Genomic DNA, 18,935 nt, shown 5'->3' on the forward strand with positions numbered 1-18,935 from the left:
CTGAACACAGCATAGGCTGTATAATATGCTTTTTTTCGAAAAGGTGCATGTGCTTTGCGTTGTAATGGGACAGGTTTCCTTGATGATGTGATGTGTGTCAGTTACACTAACAAGACAGAGAGGAAGGACTGCTGAGCAATTCCACTCCACAAGGTATGTGCAAGTAAAGCTTTTGCTATTTGTGTAGCTCTGATGTAAGATGGCCTGGTTTTACTAGCCAGCCACAGCATGGTAGCGCAGCACGTGCTGCCCTTGTAAGTGTACGTAGCCTTTACAAGGCTTGCTATGAGGAATCCTCCACCTCCTTAATCTGTGACACTGCCCCTCGGTCCCTAAAGGCTTGCTACATCACACTACCAATGTCATGTCCCTGCCCTCCCAGCAAAGGTGAACTTAATTGAAGACAAGAAATATGAGAGAACTACAACTCCAATATGTAGAGCTACACACACACAGAGTATCTGAGATGTAGCATTTCTGATTTTTTCCATATCCAAGTTGTTTACAAAGAATTTAGCTGCTCTTAGCAAGGCATCCTTGGAATGACATAATCTATACATTTCAGCTGGTGCAGCAGGAAGGTTCAGTTTTATCTATGGGCTGTTTGGTAAACATGCTTGGAGAAGTCACTGACATACCACCATCATCATCGTTAATTGTTTAAAAAAACAGGAATATACAAGGTGCCAATCTTGTTCAGGGTCACGGTCTTGAGAAGCTGATGCTACTTCTCCAATCCAAATTTATTTACCTCCTGACTTCTGGATGCTGTCAACCATTAGGAGGGATGTTTGCTGTCAGTCGATACACAGAAGTGGCTATCGCTATACCTAAGAGCTTCTCTTCATTTGTGCCAGTTCTACCAACCTGCCATGCAAATCTTACTTCAATTACTATTGTTGAAGCAAATAAAAGATTTCATAGTTGTTGATACTCACAAGAAAGAATGCAGAGTTTATCAAAATAAATACTGCATAATAGACCTGGGTTTGGAAGTGAAAACAGTGTTCCTTAAACTATAAAATATGTTAAAATTGATTGAGAAGATGATTTACTCTTGCAAATTATTTTCCCTCAGTAGGAGCTTATTCCAAGAATACATTAAATGTCTTGCTAGGGCCAGAAATTCTCTCCTGCCTGTGATCTCTTCTGTGACAGTACCAGTTAAGTTTATCAGAAGAGAGGAGCTTTCATCACAGGAAACATTTTTACTTTTATTCTTCTTTTGAACTAAATATTTGTGTTTTCAAAAAAGCAAACACTAGAAGCTTACCACTAGTTGTAAAAGAAAGAGTAGATCTATACTTCTGGACAGGCTGTAGTATTGCAACTGCTACTCTTGTAGGCTGAGTACATCAGAAATCACAAAGAACTGAGTATTAGAAGTTAAAGGGTTCTCGGAGAAATGCCGTGCCTTGCCCATTTCCTCTAGAGAGAAGGAACAATGCTGTGCATGCTGTGGTTTTCAGAATTTGAAACTGCCTATTTTCTGAGAGAACAAAGATCAGCAATTCCTGCTCGTTGCCTGTCTCCTGCTGCTGGGCTCACATGGCCCCAACTGCCCATCCTGCCCTCAGGCCTGGTCCTGATTGTGGGGCAGCTGCTTGCTCCACTCCAGGAGATCCACCACCCCTGGGTAGTTACACTGACCCTGTCAAAAACCCTCTGGGAGCATCATCAGGTTCCTGTGCCCTCTGACAGTGCCTGGTGGAATATAGCCACAGTGACAAACACCCTGGGATCCCATCAGCCGGCCACGCTGCAAGAGCCCAGGCTGAGCAGAAACGATGCAGGCTGGCCTAGGAACAGAGCAGCAGCTGCAAAGGCAATACAATTGCCTGTCATCTTAGCACACCTTGAAGCTGGCCGTGCCTCAGTTCCACCTATGTCCTCAGGCTTCAGTCTAGCACTTTCCCGGTGCCTCCTAATACACATACATCCATTTGTCAGGGAGCCAGAATTCCTAATAAACTTAATTACAGCAGTTATACAGAGGAAATTGCTTCACCCAAAAAGTGTTGCATCAGAAAGCTAGGTTTCAAGCCCCGCGTTTCTGAGGCATATGGCTGTAACAGGTATGCACGGGTTTGCACCAGTACAAACACTGAACACAGGCGTGCTACAGCATTACGAGTCATGCCGGTGTAAGTCCATTTTACAGCCACCTGGGCAGAACAGCGGCAGCTTCCTCAGCGCTGACAGATACACTCACAGCACACACACTCTTGACAATTTACAGCTCTGTGAACTAAATACAGAAGGGTATGAACCAAATACACCAGCACTGTCCTGAATATAATGAATTCTACTCGACATGGTGCCGCTGCATTTCACTCCAGATACAGGAACACCACTACCAGCCGCGCTGTGGCACAACCGTACCTTCACAAACACACACAGGGCTGTAAGGTGGGTGAGATCGTGGGGACGGGCATTTGCAATCAGTTCATGGGACTTTAAATCAATCTACCCCTATTTCTTTCAAACTACTGAATTATTAATGCCAGTTAAAGTCGCATCACAAGCAAACATCTAATGAAGTTTAATCTTGAAGGAATCCAGTGGGAGTGTCTCCCACAACACCTCCCAACAGACACAAGACCTTTGGTGCAACACATCAAGAACTACACATGCTACAACAGTTACGGGAAGCAAGCGGAAGAGGGCAGCAGCGATCCAAAGAAGTGACCTATACAGAGAGTGGTTCCATCCGTAGCATAATTTTATCTGCTCTTCATCAAAAGACAACAGGCTGGGGTAGGAGAGGGAAGAGGGAGTCCTCTCATCGTTCTTGAGGTCCACCAGATGTGGGATTAGGACAATCAACAGCTACTCAGGCTGCTTCTCAGATACGCCAACACCCCCATCCATCTCTAGCTTTGGGCAATCATATGGTGAAAAATACACTAAGCATCAGAAGGGCTGAAGAAAGAGGACAACAACAACAAAAAACAACAACAACACACACACAAAAAAAAAAAAAAAAAAAAAAAGACACAAACTTCTCAGGCCAAAGTTGCAAGTTTCTGACTGATCAGTCACTCTTTATTGCTGCATTGGAGGGGGGGTTCTGCTTGTCCACATTAGCCCGTTCATAAGGCTGTTCCTGAACTTCTCTGTAGAGCTTTTCCTAAAATTTCTTGTGTGAAGTTGATTCACAACTAGATCATTTGTTCCTGTCCTAGCACAACCTTTTCATTTTAATAATTTTTCCTCCATGCATAGTTTTTACTCACTCCTCCCTCCCAGTAAATTTTATTAGTGGCATCATCTTTCAGCCTTCATTTTGCAAGACTGCTCAAGCTAAAACTTTTTTTAAATAAACTTTTCTCAAAAGCAAGTTCTCCCTTCTCCCTGATCAGCCTCATAGCATCTTTCAGCATCTATTACAGTTGACATTCTTTAAAAATGAAGATGGGAATAGTACAGTGTTCTAAGCACCTTAGAGTTGCTTCATAACAACAGTCTAAAACTCTTTTATCAACTGAAAGTACTTCACTTGTATCTCATAATCTCACTAGTACTGTTGATAGCGACATTCCTTTAATTCTGCAAAAGAATTCTGTAGTCATAAAGATAAAAGGAGGGGATAAAGGGCCCAATTTAATTAACTGACAAGATTTCAACTAGTTCTTGAAATTAGTTCCCAAGCATATGATTTTTCATTCTATGTTATTACATGTAATTTCTCTTACTCCTACCCATAACAGCATCCAGTCCCTCCCTTATGATTATTCTACCTAATTTTGCCTCATACACATCAAACACTGTTCTTACAATCATGTTGCTAATGAAAACATTTAAAAGGAAATTCAAACCATGCCTGGTAACCCAATTATTAAATTTAGTATTTTTTTTTAAAAAAAAAAAGGTCCCTTAACAAAAAAAACCCAAACCAAACCACACACACACAAAAAAAACCCCACAAAAACACAAACACAAAAAAAATTGAAAAAAAAACCCCAAAACCAAACCCCAAACCCTTTCATCACCTTCCTACCCATCTTATTTTTGTAAAAAACCCTATGTTCTGTATCATAAAACAGTAATTTTCAAACTTTTTCAGTTACTTCCCTTTTCTCATATAAGTGTTGGAGTTTTTTTCCTTTGCTGTTAGTCGCCCACACTCCTTTCCTTGGCAGACCAGAATCACGCTCCTGATATTTACCAACTGACCAAAAATAAGATCACAAACATCCTCTCATTTGACTGTCTCAGAATTAAAAAAAAAGTAGATGCTGAATTAATCCCATCTTCAAGATCTGTTTTCTCAGTCATAAGGAAGGACCTTGTGTGCACTCTGGGAAATTCTATATAAAAGGGACTGTATCTGTTTTGCATTCTGAAAAACATTTCCCTAACTTTTTTCTTACATGCCCCCTCCTGAGAGAGTATTTCCGCACCCATGCTACCACAGTCAGTCTTCTAGGTACGGTGCCACAATACAGTTTTCTCTAGCTAGGCATTACCTTTGCCCCCTCCTCACTAAGAGCTTGACAGTTTACTAAACCCTACCTTACACCCAACTGTCCTCTCCACAGATTGCTGCCAAGAATTTCTACCTTTTACTCTCAAGTGAAATTACCTCTTTTGCTACTCACAGTCCTTCACCAGAGCACACAAATACATCCATTGCCCTCATCAAGCCTCAGCTGTGGGGACCACGATCTGTAGCACTCTCCCTGGCAGCAACCAGGGCAGTGGTTCTGGCTCCTTGCACAGCTGACATACTCTCTCCATTCTCACCTGCTCCCAATTTTGTGTGTCCCACGCTTCTTCCCACTTTGTGAATCTTGATCTCTTGAACTACAGTTTTTAAACAAAGCACAGCATCAAACGGCTCTTGACAGATCACCCACGTAGTCTTTGTCTAAAAAGTAAGTTGAAAAAGTCAATGTAATAATTAAAAGCACCCAATTACTTTCCATAATACTTAAGGCAGCGTATAGTTCTACGACAATACTATGGTTTTGCGTAGATCGTTCTCCCTACAAATAAAGCCAAAAGACTCATGTACAAATTTGCTGATTCTGATCCTTCCTTGCCCATGACAACTCCCGTATGAGCTTACCTGTGCCATAAACTCAAAACAATCAGTAGATTCACAACAGTTGCTGGCCTGCTTGGCCTGCTCTCAGGCAGAGCTGACTGAAGACCGGAGCTAAACCTATAAAGTCATTATTGACTCTCTATCGCTTATATTCAAACACATAATGCTATCTAAGAGATTAAAGTAATTAGGTCCAAAATTAGATCCACGAAATCAATTACTGATCTTCTGCATGGCATGATTAAGCAGATAAGAAGAGCAACATAGTCTAGTGTGGAAGACCTATGAATTGTTGCATAAATATTTTATGAAATTGCTGTACAATACTATTTCTGGGCTAAAATCGCTTGTTTCAAGTGGTTTCTTAACTGGCTTTGACCATAGCTATTGAGCCTGTCAACATACATTTTCTTCTGTAAATTCCTTTGTCTCAGGGCCTAAACAGTTATGTCAGAGATACCATCCTTTCTAAATTAAAGTTGACCTGTCTCTATAATCCATCTAATGCCAACAACTCAAAATGTAGAATTGTATATTCTTACACTAGCTCAATTCTATAAAACTTGATTCAGAAAAGAACAATGCTGCATTTGAGAATGGAACATTTACTATTGTTCTCACACACAGTAACCACACAAAAAGAATATCTGATGCAGGGGTATCACAGCATCCTGATCATGATCCGTATTACAGAAAAACTAAAACTGAAGCATTATTCTGCCATACCTTAATTCATTGCTGGGTTCTAAAACCTTTGAGCGGACAGGCATTAAGAAGCAGAACCTAGCAGTGAGGAAAAAAAAACAACCAACCAAATACTAACATCTCTGGATAAGCAGCAGCATCAACATTCAGTTAATTTTTTCATCTTGTACCACCTGGTAGTTTGCGTTGGGTTTGTGTGGTAAGGGTTTGGTAGCAGAGGGGCTACAGGGGTGGATTCTGTGAGAAGATGGTAGAAGGTTCCCCCATGCCTGACTGAACCAATGCCAGCCAGCTCCAAGATGGACGCGCCACTGGCCAAGGCCAAGCCCACCAGCAACAGTGGTAGTGCCTCTGGGATAGTGTATGTAAGGGGGGGGGGGGGGGGGGGCAGGACTGCACAACAGCAACTGCTGCTGGAGAGTAGAGTGAGAATATGTCAGAGCAGCAGCTCTGCAGACATCTCAGTGCAGAAGGAGGTGGTGCTCCAGGCACCAGAGCAGAGATTCCCCTGCAGCCTGTAGTGAAGCCCACGGTGAGGCAGGCTGTGCCCCTCAGCCCGTGGAGGTCCACGGTGGAGCAGATACCCACCTGCAGCCCATGGAGGACCCCACACCAGAGCGGGTGGATGCCTGAGGAGGCTGTGACCTGTGAGAAGCCCATGCTGGAGCAGGCTCCCAGCAGGACCTGTGGCCCCACGGAGAGAGGAGCCCAGGCTGGAGCAGTTTGCTGGCAGAACCTGTGACCCTGCCAGGGACCCACGCTGGAGCAGTCTGTCCCTGAAGAACTGCACCCCGTGGGAGGGACCCCACACTGGAGCACTTTGTGAAGAACTGCAGCCTGTGGGAAGGACTCAGGTTGGAGGAGTTCATGGAGGACTGTCTTCCATGGGAGGGACCCCGTGCTGGAGCAGGGGAAGAGTGTGAGGAGTCCTTCCCCTGAGGAGGAAGGAACAGCAGAGACAACATGTGATGAACTGACTGCAGCCCCCATGCCCCATCCCCCTGCACCACTGGGGAAGGAGGCAGAGAATTTGCAAGTGAAGTTGAGCCTGGGAAGAAGGGAGAGGTGGGGGGAAGGTGTTAAGATTCGGTTTTATTTCTCATTAACCTACTCTGATTTGAGTGGTAATAAATTAATTTCCCCAAGTCGAGTCTGTTTTGCCCGTGATGGTGATTGCTGAGTGATCTCCCTATCCTTATCTCCACCCCTGAGCTTTTCATTGTATTTTCTCTCCCCTGTCTGGCTGAGGAGGGGAGTGCGAGAGCAGCTTTGGTAGGCACCTGGCATCCAGCCAGGGTCAGCCCACAACATCGTTTTAGCTTACAAGGCCAATTAGGTCCAATGAATTCCAGCTGCCCAGCAGATAAACATTTCAGTGCAACATAAGAGCATTTTGAAAAGTCTGAATTAAGAAACTTTAATTTGCTTAGCATGCTATGCTCATTATTACTCCCCTAAACACACATCTGCAGACCCAGTGTTAAAAGTACCAAGTTCCAATTTTGTCCTACCAACTAATACTGTCTACCACAATCCAGCATAATTACATACATGCTAAGCAGTCACATAACCTTAAGCAAGTAGGTATTTCATTTTAAGGTCCCTTACAAGCTTTTTCAAGCACAGACCTTTCTTGAGATTTGTTTTGTAAATCAACCATTATTTTTTTTTATTACAAGTTCTTATGTTTTTTTTCATTCTTTATATTGGGAAAGTACCTGGAAAATCTGTTTGAAATTGCACCCTGCTTAGGCTTGGCACTGCACAAACACATACAAGGTCACCCCCACCTATAAAATCTTCAATCAAACAGAGAAGACAAAGAGCAGTTCAGGAAGATAGAAGAAATATTAAGTGTTTCAGGAAGATGATACAAGCAACATTCTCCCTCTTACGCCTAGACAGTGGGAGCACTGAAGCAGAATGCAGGTCTTTTCACCCTTTGGCCAGTGCTCTATCTTCCAGACAAGTGTAACTTCAAAAAGCCAGCAGAGGCAGTGCAAGCATTGGGAACAGCATCATCCTGCTGATGACAAGGTATTAGTGTTGGTGGGTTTTTTTTTAAAGGAAGCTCTCCCATAAATTGTCCTTCCTTTTTAGAGAAAGGAAGGAAAACACAAATTTATGAACACATAAGTAAAAAAACCAGTAAGAGAAAACAACACACAATCCATAGCAAAAAAGACCTTTGTATGCATATTTTTGTAAAATACAATTTGAGACAAGATATGCTTGGCTACATTTGACACACAAAACTTAAAATCATGTTAATTTTGCTATTCTGTGTTTCCTAAGCAGCTACAAAAAAAAATCAAGGCTGATGGCTGAAAAAGCAGAGCACAGCCTCTATACAAAAGTGTTTCTGGAAGGCGATTGCTGTTCCCTCAGACTAACTGACAGTTATGCCTCTAGTTTCCCTGCATTTCCTTTAACTACCATTACTTAGTTGCAACAACCCACACGGCAGTACTGAAGTCCAAAACCTAGAACATTAAACTGAATGTTTTGTGTTTTCAAATGTTGTGTTTTCGAAGCATGGGGCAGGGGATGAGAGTAGAAGAGGACTGCTGCTGCCTGCTGTTTTAACTGACACACAAACTTCTACGTAAAATACTTAAGAAGATGTGTCAGAGTCCTAATTGCACTTTGCATAACATAGGACAACACGTAACACATTCCTGCTCTATAGTTTAAGATTATGATATATTACAGTTAAATAAAAGAATAAACAGTTTGGGATGTAGTTTCAATAATGCTCCACAGTAGAGACCTTTTGGCTGCTCTAAGGCTAAGATGGTGTGCATTAAAGGAGAAAACTGTTTGCCAATTATTAATTGGAAAGCTATTCTACACTTAAATGGTAACTATAAAAGATAGCAGAATTTAGTGAAGAGACAAAGTCCACAAAAACATGCATGAAGTTTCAGGCAGAAATAGGATTAATGAAAGGTGCATGGTGTGTATATCACATGACACCAGTCTTCAGGTTTGCAGGATCTAGGCAACTAAAGGCTTTTAATGTTAGTTAGTAAATAGTATAATAAAGAATATAATTAGTGGACACCTGGAGAAATACTGGCGAGAGGATGCATAGGTTCTGTAAAAAGAAGCTCTGCTCTAGAAATTTGCTGACATTCTTTGACAGACCTATGAATGAGGGCAATGTGGTTTACCTGGATTTCCAAAAGGCTTTTGGGAAAATTCATCACCTAAGGCTTTTAAGGAAGCCATGTAGCCACATGAGAAGGGAAGACCTGATGTGGAGAAGTAACTGTCTAGAAGACAGGGAACAGACAAGAAAAGCAAATGGTCCATGCTAAACAAAGCAAAGAGATCATCACTGAAGTTCTGCAGGGACTCTGTGCTCTTCAACTGATTCAATAGTGAACTGGAAAGATGATGAACTGAAAGCTCAAAGTTTACTGATGACATCAAGTTTTTCAGGAAAATGAGGACAAGACCAGACTAAGGAACTGCATGACTTTAGGAAACTGAATAGCTGTCCAATAAAATGGAAAATGGTAGAAAAAATTCCAAGTAGATAAAGTGAAGCGGGTGCTGTGTGGGGGGGGGGGGAAAGCTCAATCCCAGACAGAGCTTAAAACAAGATCTGATCCTTACCACTACAGGGACAAAATTGTGAAGTTTTAATAGTTCCAGGAAAATATCAACTTGGTATCTTGCATCAGTTAGAAAGAAAAAAAAAAGGGGGGTGGGGGGGTGAGGTGGGGTAAAAAAGAAAGAAAAAAGGGGGGGGGGGGGAAGAAACTTAAAAAAAGAAGAAACAACAGGAAAGGACAAAGGCATAAAGCAAACCACAGAGTGTTGTCATGAAACTATTTCAATACACGACCTGCTCCCACTTTGAACACAGCAATAATGTGACTAGAACTGCACAAGAAGGTTATCTTAAAAGTGGAAAACATTCAGGGAAGGGGAACAAGCATGATCAGTCACAGAACTGCTCCCATATGAAGAATGACCAAGACCTGATTTTTCAGCCTCAAAGCAGAGACAAGTTAGGAAGTTCCATGGGAACGACTGGATACAATAATCATGCATTAACTGTGGGTCATTAGCTGAACAAGGAAGTGATTCTTCCCCTCTGTCTATCATTTGTGAGACCACATATGGAACATCTTGTCCACTTTTGGGCAACCCAATACAAGACACATGTCGACATACTGGAAGGAGTCCAGAGAGCCCCTGGGAGGTCAGTGGCATACAGCACATGATGTAGGAGAGGCTGAGAGAGCTGTGTTCACTTACTCTGGAGAATGGAAGGTTAATGGGGATCTACTTGCTAACGTACCTAACGTGTGGTTACAGAGCAGACAGGGCCAGGGTCTATCCCCTACAAACTGTAGACCAAACAAATCAGACAAAATGGGTAAAACTTGCAGAACAAGGATATATGAAACCATTCTTCACAATGAATGTGGTCAAATGTTGGAACAGGTTGCCCAGAGTGTGCTGTAGAATCTTCAGTCCTCAGGGATGTTCAGAACTGATCTGGGCATGGCACGGAGCAACATATCATAGCCAATTACCAAGGTGCTTTGAGTAAGTGTGTATGTGGGGAGAAAGGTCAGACCAAATGTCTTCTAAGTGTTCCTTCAAAACTAACTTATTTTGTGATCCTGCAATGAAATGAAACAAATGGAAAACAACTTTTTTTTTTAAAAAAAAAAAAAGAAGAAAAATACCATTTTGAGCTGGAATCCTCAACTGCATTCCACAACGTTGCTCTATGCTGACATCAGAATTTTCAAACATATTTCAGAAGCATTGGAATGCTTTGATAATTGTAAGCTACTTTGATACAACCATTTACAAAGCTTTCTCCTCAGTTTTCATCGATCACTTACATTGTAGTCCCTGACACCAGAACTGCAGTCCCTAACATAATTCTGTGCATTACAGCTCACGCATGCAACTGTGCACTGGGTGCTAGTCCTAGTTTTTCCCAGCACAACTTCACAAACTACACATAAACCCTTTAAACCCTGGCAGGCTAAACATCAAAATACAGAAAGATCAAAGCCAGACAACATATTTACTACAATTTTTTTCTGAAAAAGACATCTACAACATTCAATAGTTGGGACTTAATCATCCATCTCTCCTCTCACACTGATGTTTATAGCAGAGCACTTTCAGTAAGCTCATTCATATAAACCCAACCCACTACCAATCAACAGTGAAAAAAGAAGAGCTGGCATCCATCAATTCTTGAAGCTTTTTTTTTTTCCATTAGCTAAATTATAAAACCTGTTCTGGAAGAACTTTTCACTAATTTCTGTTTATAGCCTTCATGGTACAGGTCAGGAAAGTAGAGACCAGTAATCTAGAATGGATGCAAGTTTAATAAAAATCTGAAAGAGTTCCTGTATCTGCAGTTCGCCCACTGAAACCTCACCTCATCCTCCTCTCTCAGATTCCATCTGCCCTTTTCTGAGGAGAGGGGGCATTCTTGAACTCCTGTGACTGAAGGGAGCACAGCAGAGTATAAATGGGTGGGGTGGGCATATAATTATCCTCAAACATTTAAAAAAAATAAAAAGTGGAATATTGGTAAGGGAGGATCGTCTAAAACCTGCCATGGTTCTAAAACTTAGGGTCATAGGATTATATTGCCATTATCCTACCATTGGTTAAACTGAAACTTGCACATTTTAACCCTAGTGTACTTTCTGGGGCTAACTATCACATGGTCACTTTGAAAGTGCAGAAGGAACACCTGACTGTTTTCCAGGGTAACCTAGTAACTGTTTGGCATTGGCTAGTCTTAGATGCTGGACAGGACAGCCCACATTACTGAAATGACTGAATGCCAGCAAAGGAAAGCAATCTGCCGCTGGCTAAGCTGAGGATGGTTTTGGCAAGTTATGGGCAGCATTCATTAGAACAACAGCTTGGCATAGATAGCACAGTGTCTGGCAGTGACCTGATAAAAGAAAAGGATAAGTACAGGAGAAACTCACGCATCTGTGCTCCTCTCCCTACCTCTTTTTCCTTAGGAGAAGACCCTATTTTTTTACTCGTGTGGACTGGTAAGATTCCCTCTGCTCCCACTCCAAAAACAGGGAATCAGCATCTGCAGACAACCAGTGCACACACCCCAGAGAGGCAATACCAGGAGTACTCAGTAACTATTAAGCAGCTGTTTGCACACATACAAGACAGCTCCAGTTTTCCTGCATGGGGAGGACACCCTGCTTTGACCAAGTGTTTTTAGGGCAAAGTTTTATCCTTCAGCACAAAACTGAAGCAAAACAAGTGTTTCTCCATCCTTGCTACAACTACTTCCCAGAGCCTTTCTTTTCCCATCTGTGTTTTTCAGGTTACTAGGGGAGCCTGTCCCTCTCCTTTTGCTCTCTCAGACCTTCGTAGACAGCACTTCATAATTTTTTAGCTGGGCTTACTATTCATGCAGGTCTGCCTGGAGCCAGGTTCTTAAAGATAAGAGCATAGCAGTACAACAAATGAGCATAAAACCAAAATGTCCTTTAGAAAAAAAATAATTCCTTATGTAGAATAACATTCTGTATGCTTCCTCTCGGATACAATCCATATACCACACAGAGAACATGGAATCGGAGAAATAACCCCTTCCCAAGGTCATCTAGTCAAAACACACAGCAGATTTGCAACCCACAGTCAATGTTGCAATTTAATTAATTTTGTGGTCTTATTTAGTCTTTAATACTACAGTGAAAAAAAGGCACGTTGACCTTCAAGTAGGTATGACTCCTTTCCCCACAAAAATAAAACCAAACTAACAGGGTACTCAGTTAAGCTAGAAATATTAGTTCAGTATTTCTCTGGTTTTGTTCCTTTGCTCTTGCAATAAAAAATATTTAATTTTATGCATTTTACCCTGTGAGACATTTTCTTTGGCTCCAATTTTTGGCTGTTCCTATTCAGCAACAGATGCTCAAGTGATGTTTCTCACCAGGCACGCTCTGCAGAATTCAGCTCCCCCATAACCCCACCAGCTACACACATCATCACCCTAAGGACAGTACCAAGCTTCCTGCTGGAGCCTGAGGCTGGCCAGAGAGTAGTGCAGGACACCGTGGTATAGATTGGTAAGTAGTTTCTTAGATGCCCGAGATGCAGATGGAGGCCATCAACTCTTGTAGCCTCCTTCATGATCTAAGGAGAAGTTCCCAGCGTTGTGACAACAATTTACGTCCTTTTATTTTAAAAAAAAAAAGGGGTTCTGGAGACTGTTGCATGGCTGTGGGACATGCACACGAAGGAGACGAAGCAGGAGGCTCAGCGGTAACACCTGCCGGTAGGTTCCCGGCCTCACCTGCGTGGGGAGCACCTGCCCGAGCCGGGGGCCGCACTAGGCGCCTTCCAGAGGCCCCTTCAACCCCGACCGCTCCAGGATCACCCGGCTCTCCAGCTCCCCCCACCAAGGAGCCAAAATCCTCGACGCTTTTACCTGCCCACTTCGTCAACCTGGGCAAACACCCACCGGGAGGCAGAGGCGGCGCGGAGCACCGCACCGCACCGCACCGCCCGCCTGCCTCCTCAGGGCGCGGACAGCCGGGGCGGCGCGGGGGCGGGGCGGGCGGCGCGGGGGCGGGGCCGGCGGCAACCTGGCGGGGCGGTGCAACTAGCGCGCGGCCGAGCGCGTCACCCTCCCCGCGCGCAATCCCCGCGAGCCGGCAGCGCCGCCGCTCGCCCCTCCCCCCCCGAGGCGCCGCCCCCGAGGCACCGCCCCCGAGGCACCTGCCACGCGCACGCGCAGCCCCTCGTGACACCTGCCCGGCGGGCGGCTCCCGGCGCCGGTGGGGGGGGCGGGGTGCGGGGGGAAACGGCTGCGCTCCGGGCCCCGCCCCTAGCGCTGCCCGGCCGGGCCGCGCCCCTGCCCCGCCTCCCGCCAGCCCAGATCGGCCCGGCCCGGCCCGGCTCAGCTCCGCCCGGCCTAGCGGCAGCCCGGCGGCTGCCACCGAACCATGGCGAGCGCGGCGCCCGCGCAGCCCCGCCAGCCGGAGCCGGAGGCGGGCGGGGAGCGTGGCAGCGGGCGGGAGCGGCCGGAGGCCCGCGAGGAGAAGGGCGCGGCGGCGGCCGGGGACACGGAGCCGGCGGAGGTGTCAGGCGGGGACGGGGCGGCCGCGGCGCTGCTGGGGGAGACGGGGCTGGCGGTGGGCTGCTGCATCGCGGCGGCGCTGAGCTGGGAGCGGCCTCTGCACAGCCTGGGCGGCTTCGTCTGCGCCAACCTGCTCTTCTGGTGAGCGAGCCTGGCCGGGGTGGGGGCCGGGGTCGGGACCGCCCCCCGGGAGAGGAAAGCCCCTGCCCGGGCCGCCGCCGCCCCGCCTGGCGACGGGCGCGTTCTGCCCCCGCCCTACGGTTCGCTCATGCCCCGGGAGGCGCGTTTGCCCTGCACCCCCCGGCCCGGCCCGGTCCCTGGCCGCCCTGTGGGGGGAGCCGCCCCTGCCCTCCTGCGGGGAAGGCTGTGCTGTTCCCTCCACCTGCGCCATCGCTTCCCCTGCCGCGACAGCCGCTGCGGGGCAGGGTACGGCCCTTGCGTTGTGTGCGGCAGCTCCCTCGGCTTCTGTCACCCTCTGTGTCAGCTCGCAGCCCCCCCCCCCCCCCATTTCCCCTGTTTCATACAGCGAGGAGGCGCCTCAGACCACAGCTGCGGCGCGCCCCGCCGGGAAGTTGCGCGCCCTGCGGCTGAGGTGAGCGGGGTGGCCGCCTTCCCGGGAGCTCGGGGGCTGCCTTCCCTGCGGAGTTGGGAAACCTCGTGGAACGCGGCCGGGAGCCCGCCGTTGGCGCGGTGGCTGCCCCGGCCCGTTCCCTCGGAGTTCATTCCGGGTGTGCGTGCTTTTCCGAATTGGTGGCCTAGTTAGTGGCGGCTTTGTGGCGTGGGGACGGCGGGGATGTTACTGCAGTGCACCAGTTCTCGCTTTTGACTAAGCTTTTTCTAGTCCGTTACAGTTTTGTCGTATAAACCCCAGAAATTAACGCAGGGATTTGTTCATTGTAACGACCCTTCCGTTTATTTCTGTAGAAGAAAACTTGACTTGCTACGTGAAACTTTTCCAGGACTTTCCCCTGATCTTAGGTTTTGGCGATGCCTACGTTTTTGGTTTTCTAAAATGTTGCTGTATGCCTGCTTGCTCATGTAGAGAGATGTATGAATTAGGGCTCTGTCTAATAATACCGTTGAGACTCTTAAGACTGAACTGTGTTTCTTTTCATGTGGCTGGAACGGCCTCCTTTCATCTTAAGTGAATGAGAGGTAAACAAGCAAAGAGGTGGATTAATTGGAAACTCCACTTAGTTCTCTGTAACCCTAACAGTATGATGTTTAAACATGGGGTCGAAGTCATGGAAAGAGAACTTTCTGAAGCTTTGCATTGCACAAGAGAGCCTCTCTGCAAATATTTTCAAAATCATTTTATCCTCTTTAATCTCAGGAGCAGCGTGTGTGATGCCTAATTGAGGTTGACTTTTATTAGCGGTCTTGCTCTTAGGTACCCATGGTAAATCCTTTCACTGAAAAAGTTACATGGTTTTGCTCTCATTTTCTGCATGCTTCAGGGAACAACTGTTCCTTCAGTGATTTGGAAGAGTCATAACGCTTTACGTTTCTTTGTGGCATGGCTCTGATAAAATTTTCAGGGACAGTGTCTAACAGAATACTTTTCTGTGTCTCAAGGAATTGTACCTGCTGGGCAACTCATTTGCTATTCTTTTGTCCCACTTTGATCATAAGCAAGGTATATAGCGCGTGCATTATGTAATGCATGTAGCAAATCTCCATTGGTAGTCTTACTGGCAACTTATGTGACCAGTATTTTATCAAAATACTATTTTATTAAAGTTTATAGTTCACTCTGCTTTCTTACTGTCAAGATGAGCCAGAATGGCAAAAGTCAGGGCAAGGACTGCTTTTGCTTTGGTGGTATTGTACTTCAGCAGGAAGCTTGCTGTCCTAGTGCCAGGGAGATCTGAGAGGTGGAGACAAACTAGGAAATACCTAGGAGCAGGTGTGATGGCCAGTAAACTTCTGTGGTTTGAGACTGAAGACATCAGGAAAGACCTTGTTAGCAAACCTGTGAAATCTGGCACTTTGAAAATTAAACAATAATTTAAATCTGGTTTCACATTTACCTGCTTTGGCCTTGGCATCGTGTTTGCAGCACAGTGCATTTGCTGCTTCGCCTTCTTGTTTGAAATCCATTTGCTGGTCAGCCTGGTTTGTGATGACTCAGCCAGTTGCTACTGCTTCAGAACTGGGAATGAGAGTGCACCCTTCTGCCTGTGAAGTCTCTCCTAACGGGGCTTTGTGCTGGCTGGAGCCTAGGTTGACGAAACGTTTCCCAGTTACTGTTTAATGTGCCTCATCTTTATTCCTTGTGCCTACAAGTATCTCCCCGTGCAGAGGTAGCTTAACTCCCAGTGTGTAGGGCCTTAATCTCAGTATTTCTCAAACTTGAGAAGTCTGTATTGCTGGATGGGAGACTTCGCTAACTATAATAGCATTGGTGGAAGGAGGAGGAAGGGGAGGTGAAGTTTAATTTTAGTTTTCTAAATGTTGGGAGAATAGTGATGTTCCTTCCTCCCATCCCGTTAATTTGGTGGGACTGTGTTTTCGTCACAGTTTAGTTCGTGTATGTATGCCATTTACAACACTTGATGTGTAAACTGTTGCAGTAGGAGCTGCTGAGGAGCAACTGTTGCTCTGATGTCACGGTATCTGTTGGGTTTTGATTTTGGTGTTTTTTATATTTTATTTTAACCTCTTCCCCATTAAAAATCTTTTAACCACAGTACTGTATGTAAATGCATTTTTAATGTTTGCTACTGAAATAATGTTCTTACAGGTACAGGAAATTTACTAATTTGATTTCGTTCTGTTTTCCTTTGGTTTTTTGAATATTCTGAACAAGTCATTGTGAACTCTTTAACAAGACTTACAGCAACTAGTTCTTGATCGTGACTTCAGAACCTTCCTAAACTACACAGTACTGTACCATTTTTCAGTTTCCATGGATTTCTCACATGAAGGCAGTACTAAAGTTCAGACTCTGCAAAAGCTGATGTGATATGCTTTATTTTAATATTTTTAATAAATGTATCGAATATTAATTATAATATAAATTAGATTTTTATATGTACTGGTACATTTAGTGAACTAATTTTTTTAAAAAAAATATCTCAAAAATGGGTGAAATGAGACTGGCAGTTAAAGTAAAAAGAAATCTGGTTATTGAAAAAGCATTTGTCACTTATCACTTCCATTATTTATTCACAGTGAACAGCTTTAAGCCTCCTGCCCCAAATGACCTCAGCTGAAACTCTTTGAAATTAACAAGGGGTAAATATATATTATTTAGCACCTAATCATCTGAAATACTATACAGATTCTACTTTTCTGCTGCAGATAGTTTACAAATGGAAGTCAAAGTAACACCTGAGGAAAATAAGACTTCTTCCCCCACCCGTCTTTTACTTGCATAGTACTGAAAGAGTGAGTGATTTGCCCAAAAGCAGAGAAACTCTGCTGGTTTCAGAAGTTTAGTCCAGGTATTCTAAGTGTTAGGCTGCTGACTGGTAACTTTCAGTTGTTTTGGCTTTCAGTTGTCTTGGGTTTAATCTTAGACAGCTATTAACGGTCAAGCCTAGATTTTATCTAGTATTCTAGCCTAGTTATTATTTGGGAGGAGGGGTAGAGGGGATAGTGGTAGCTTTTAATTTTTGTTCTCCCAATCTGTTATTTTAATTATTTCTATGAAGTCAGGGGGACATGTTAAATTGTAGTGATTCTGCATGTGCTGTTGTATGTCTTTTGTAGTTTGCAGGTATTTGTTTTAAATATGTATTTTATATTTGCAGATACATATTTCAAACACAATACATTAATGTCTGCAGGATCATCCTTAGATGCACCAGCTGCATCCAGTTGCCCAAGTGACTTGATTTCTATAGGGTTTCTTGTGAAGAGAAGCAGTAAAAAGACTAAGATGTAGTGGATCTTTTCTCTGTTTCTGTCTCCTTGTGGAACAAATTTATTGTGTTAACCTGTTGGCTGTTCTTATTGCTAGCCCAAATTCAGATTTTTCTTTGAGGATTTTTATATGCTTTCTCATATACAAATTTGTATGTTACTGCAGGTCTGCTGTTAACAGTGTTATGTGATGTCACTACTGGATGAACAAATTAACTGACCAACTGGGTAAAATACAAGTATGATTCCTTGATTCAGACAAGTACACTGGCAAGTTTTACCATTAAAAATAGTGTCTTTTGTCACCTTCCATATGCAGACTTTTTTGTTTGGTCTCAAACCTCATTAATATTTTTGTTATATGAGAGAATTAATTGAGCAGGAGAGGAAACAAGATTTCTTATATCTGAACTGGTCATGTGCATTGCATCAGATGAAGACTGTGGTAAGATGTTTATTCCAGATATAAAATCTAATTTCTATTTTAATATTGGTAACAAAAACACATTCAGAGTTTAGAGGTTTACTGCGCTTTAACTATCCAGTTTGCTTTAAGATTTGTTATTGAAGTGTTTCTTAATTGAAATCTTTGCTTGGCAATGATACTGCAATCTCTCCGCGGCCAGCATTACTTTTCATTAGTTTAGTCTTTTGATGTCAGAAAATAATACTGGTTTAAGCGTTTCTCTCAGGTATTTGCACACAAACTGTAAAGGATGCCACGACTACATCTTGATGGATTGCTTGCCTATAAAGCGATGTTCATGCACATTTAGGCATGCAGTGGCCACGCGTTGTATAGCTGTTGTAATTCTATGTATGTGTTGGTACAGCGATGTCATTATGTTCCGTTTCAAGTATTTACAAAAGGGGAATATAAATTCCTGTCTGCTGTCCACATTGACTGTGGGTACCACCAGAAATGTAGTCCTTGGAGAACTGCTTGGTCAAACAGGACATCTTGGTGAACTTAGCATTCTGAACCTTAGGCAGTCCACTGCTTACAAAAATACTTTTTTCTTGGTCTTGTCTGTATTAGGTAGTCGTCTTATGCTAGTGATGTTAGTTCTAGAAGGCTAGTGTGGTGATCAGTGTCTTTAAGTACTGCCGGCGGGTTGTGGGGTTGGTGGTTGTTTTCCTCCAGCATTGTGTGTGGTCCCTTCTTTAAGGATGACTCAGTCCTTGTACAAAGATCAGGTGGCTTTTATC

The 18,935-nt window shown here is 44.2% G+C and overlaps 1 protein-coding gene across 2 annotated transcripts in view; it reads left to right on the forward strand.

Moving 5' to 3' along the window:
- The first annotated feature begins 13,548 nt into the window (after nt 1-13,548).
- Nucleotides 13,549-18,935, forward strand: part of RETREG1 (reticulophagy regulator 1) — a 70,077-nt gene continuing 64,690 nt past the window's right edge. The window contains exon 1 of one of the 2 annotated variants that reach the window (XM_056332677.1): nt 13,549-14,000. In XM_056332677.1, coding sequence (XP_056188652.1) covers nt 13,726-14,000 — 275 coding nt within the window. In that variant the 5' untranslated portion in view covers nt 13,549-13,725. The remainder of the gene's footprint in view (nt 14,001-18,935) is intronic. The other variant, XM_056332678.1, reaches the window with a different exon arrangement.

This window comes from Falco biarmicus, chromosome 3 (assembly GCF_023638135.1).
Source record: "Falco biarmicus isolate bFalBia1 chromosome 3, bFalBia1.pri, whole genome shotgun sequence".
Taxonomy (NCBI): Eukaryota; Metazoa; Chordata; class Aves; order Falconiformes; family Falconidae; genus Falco; species Falco biarmicus.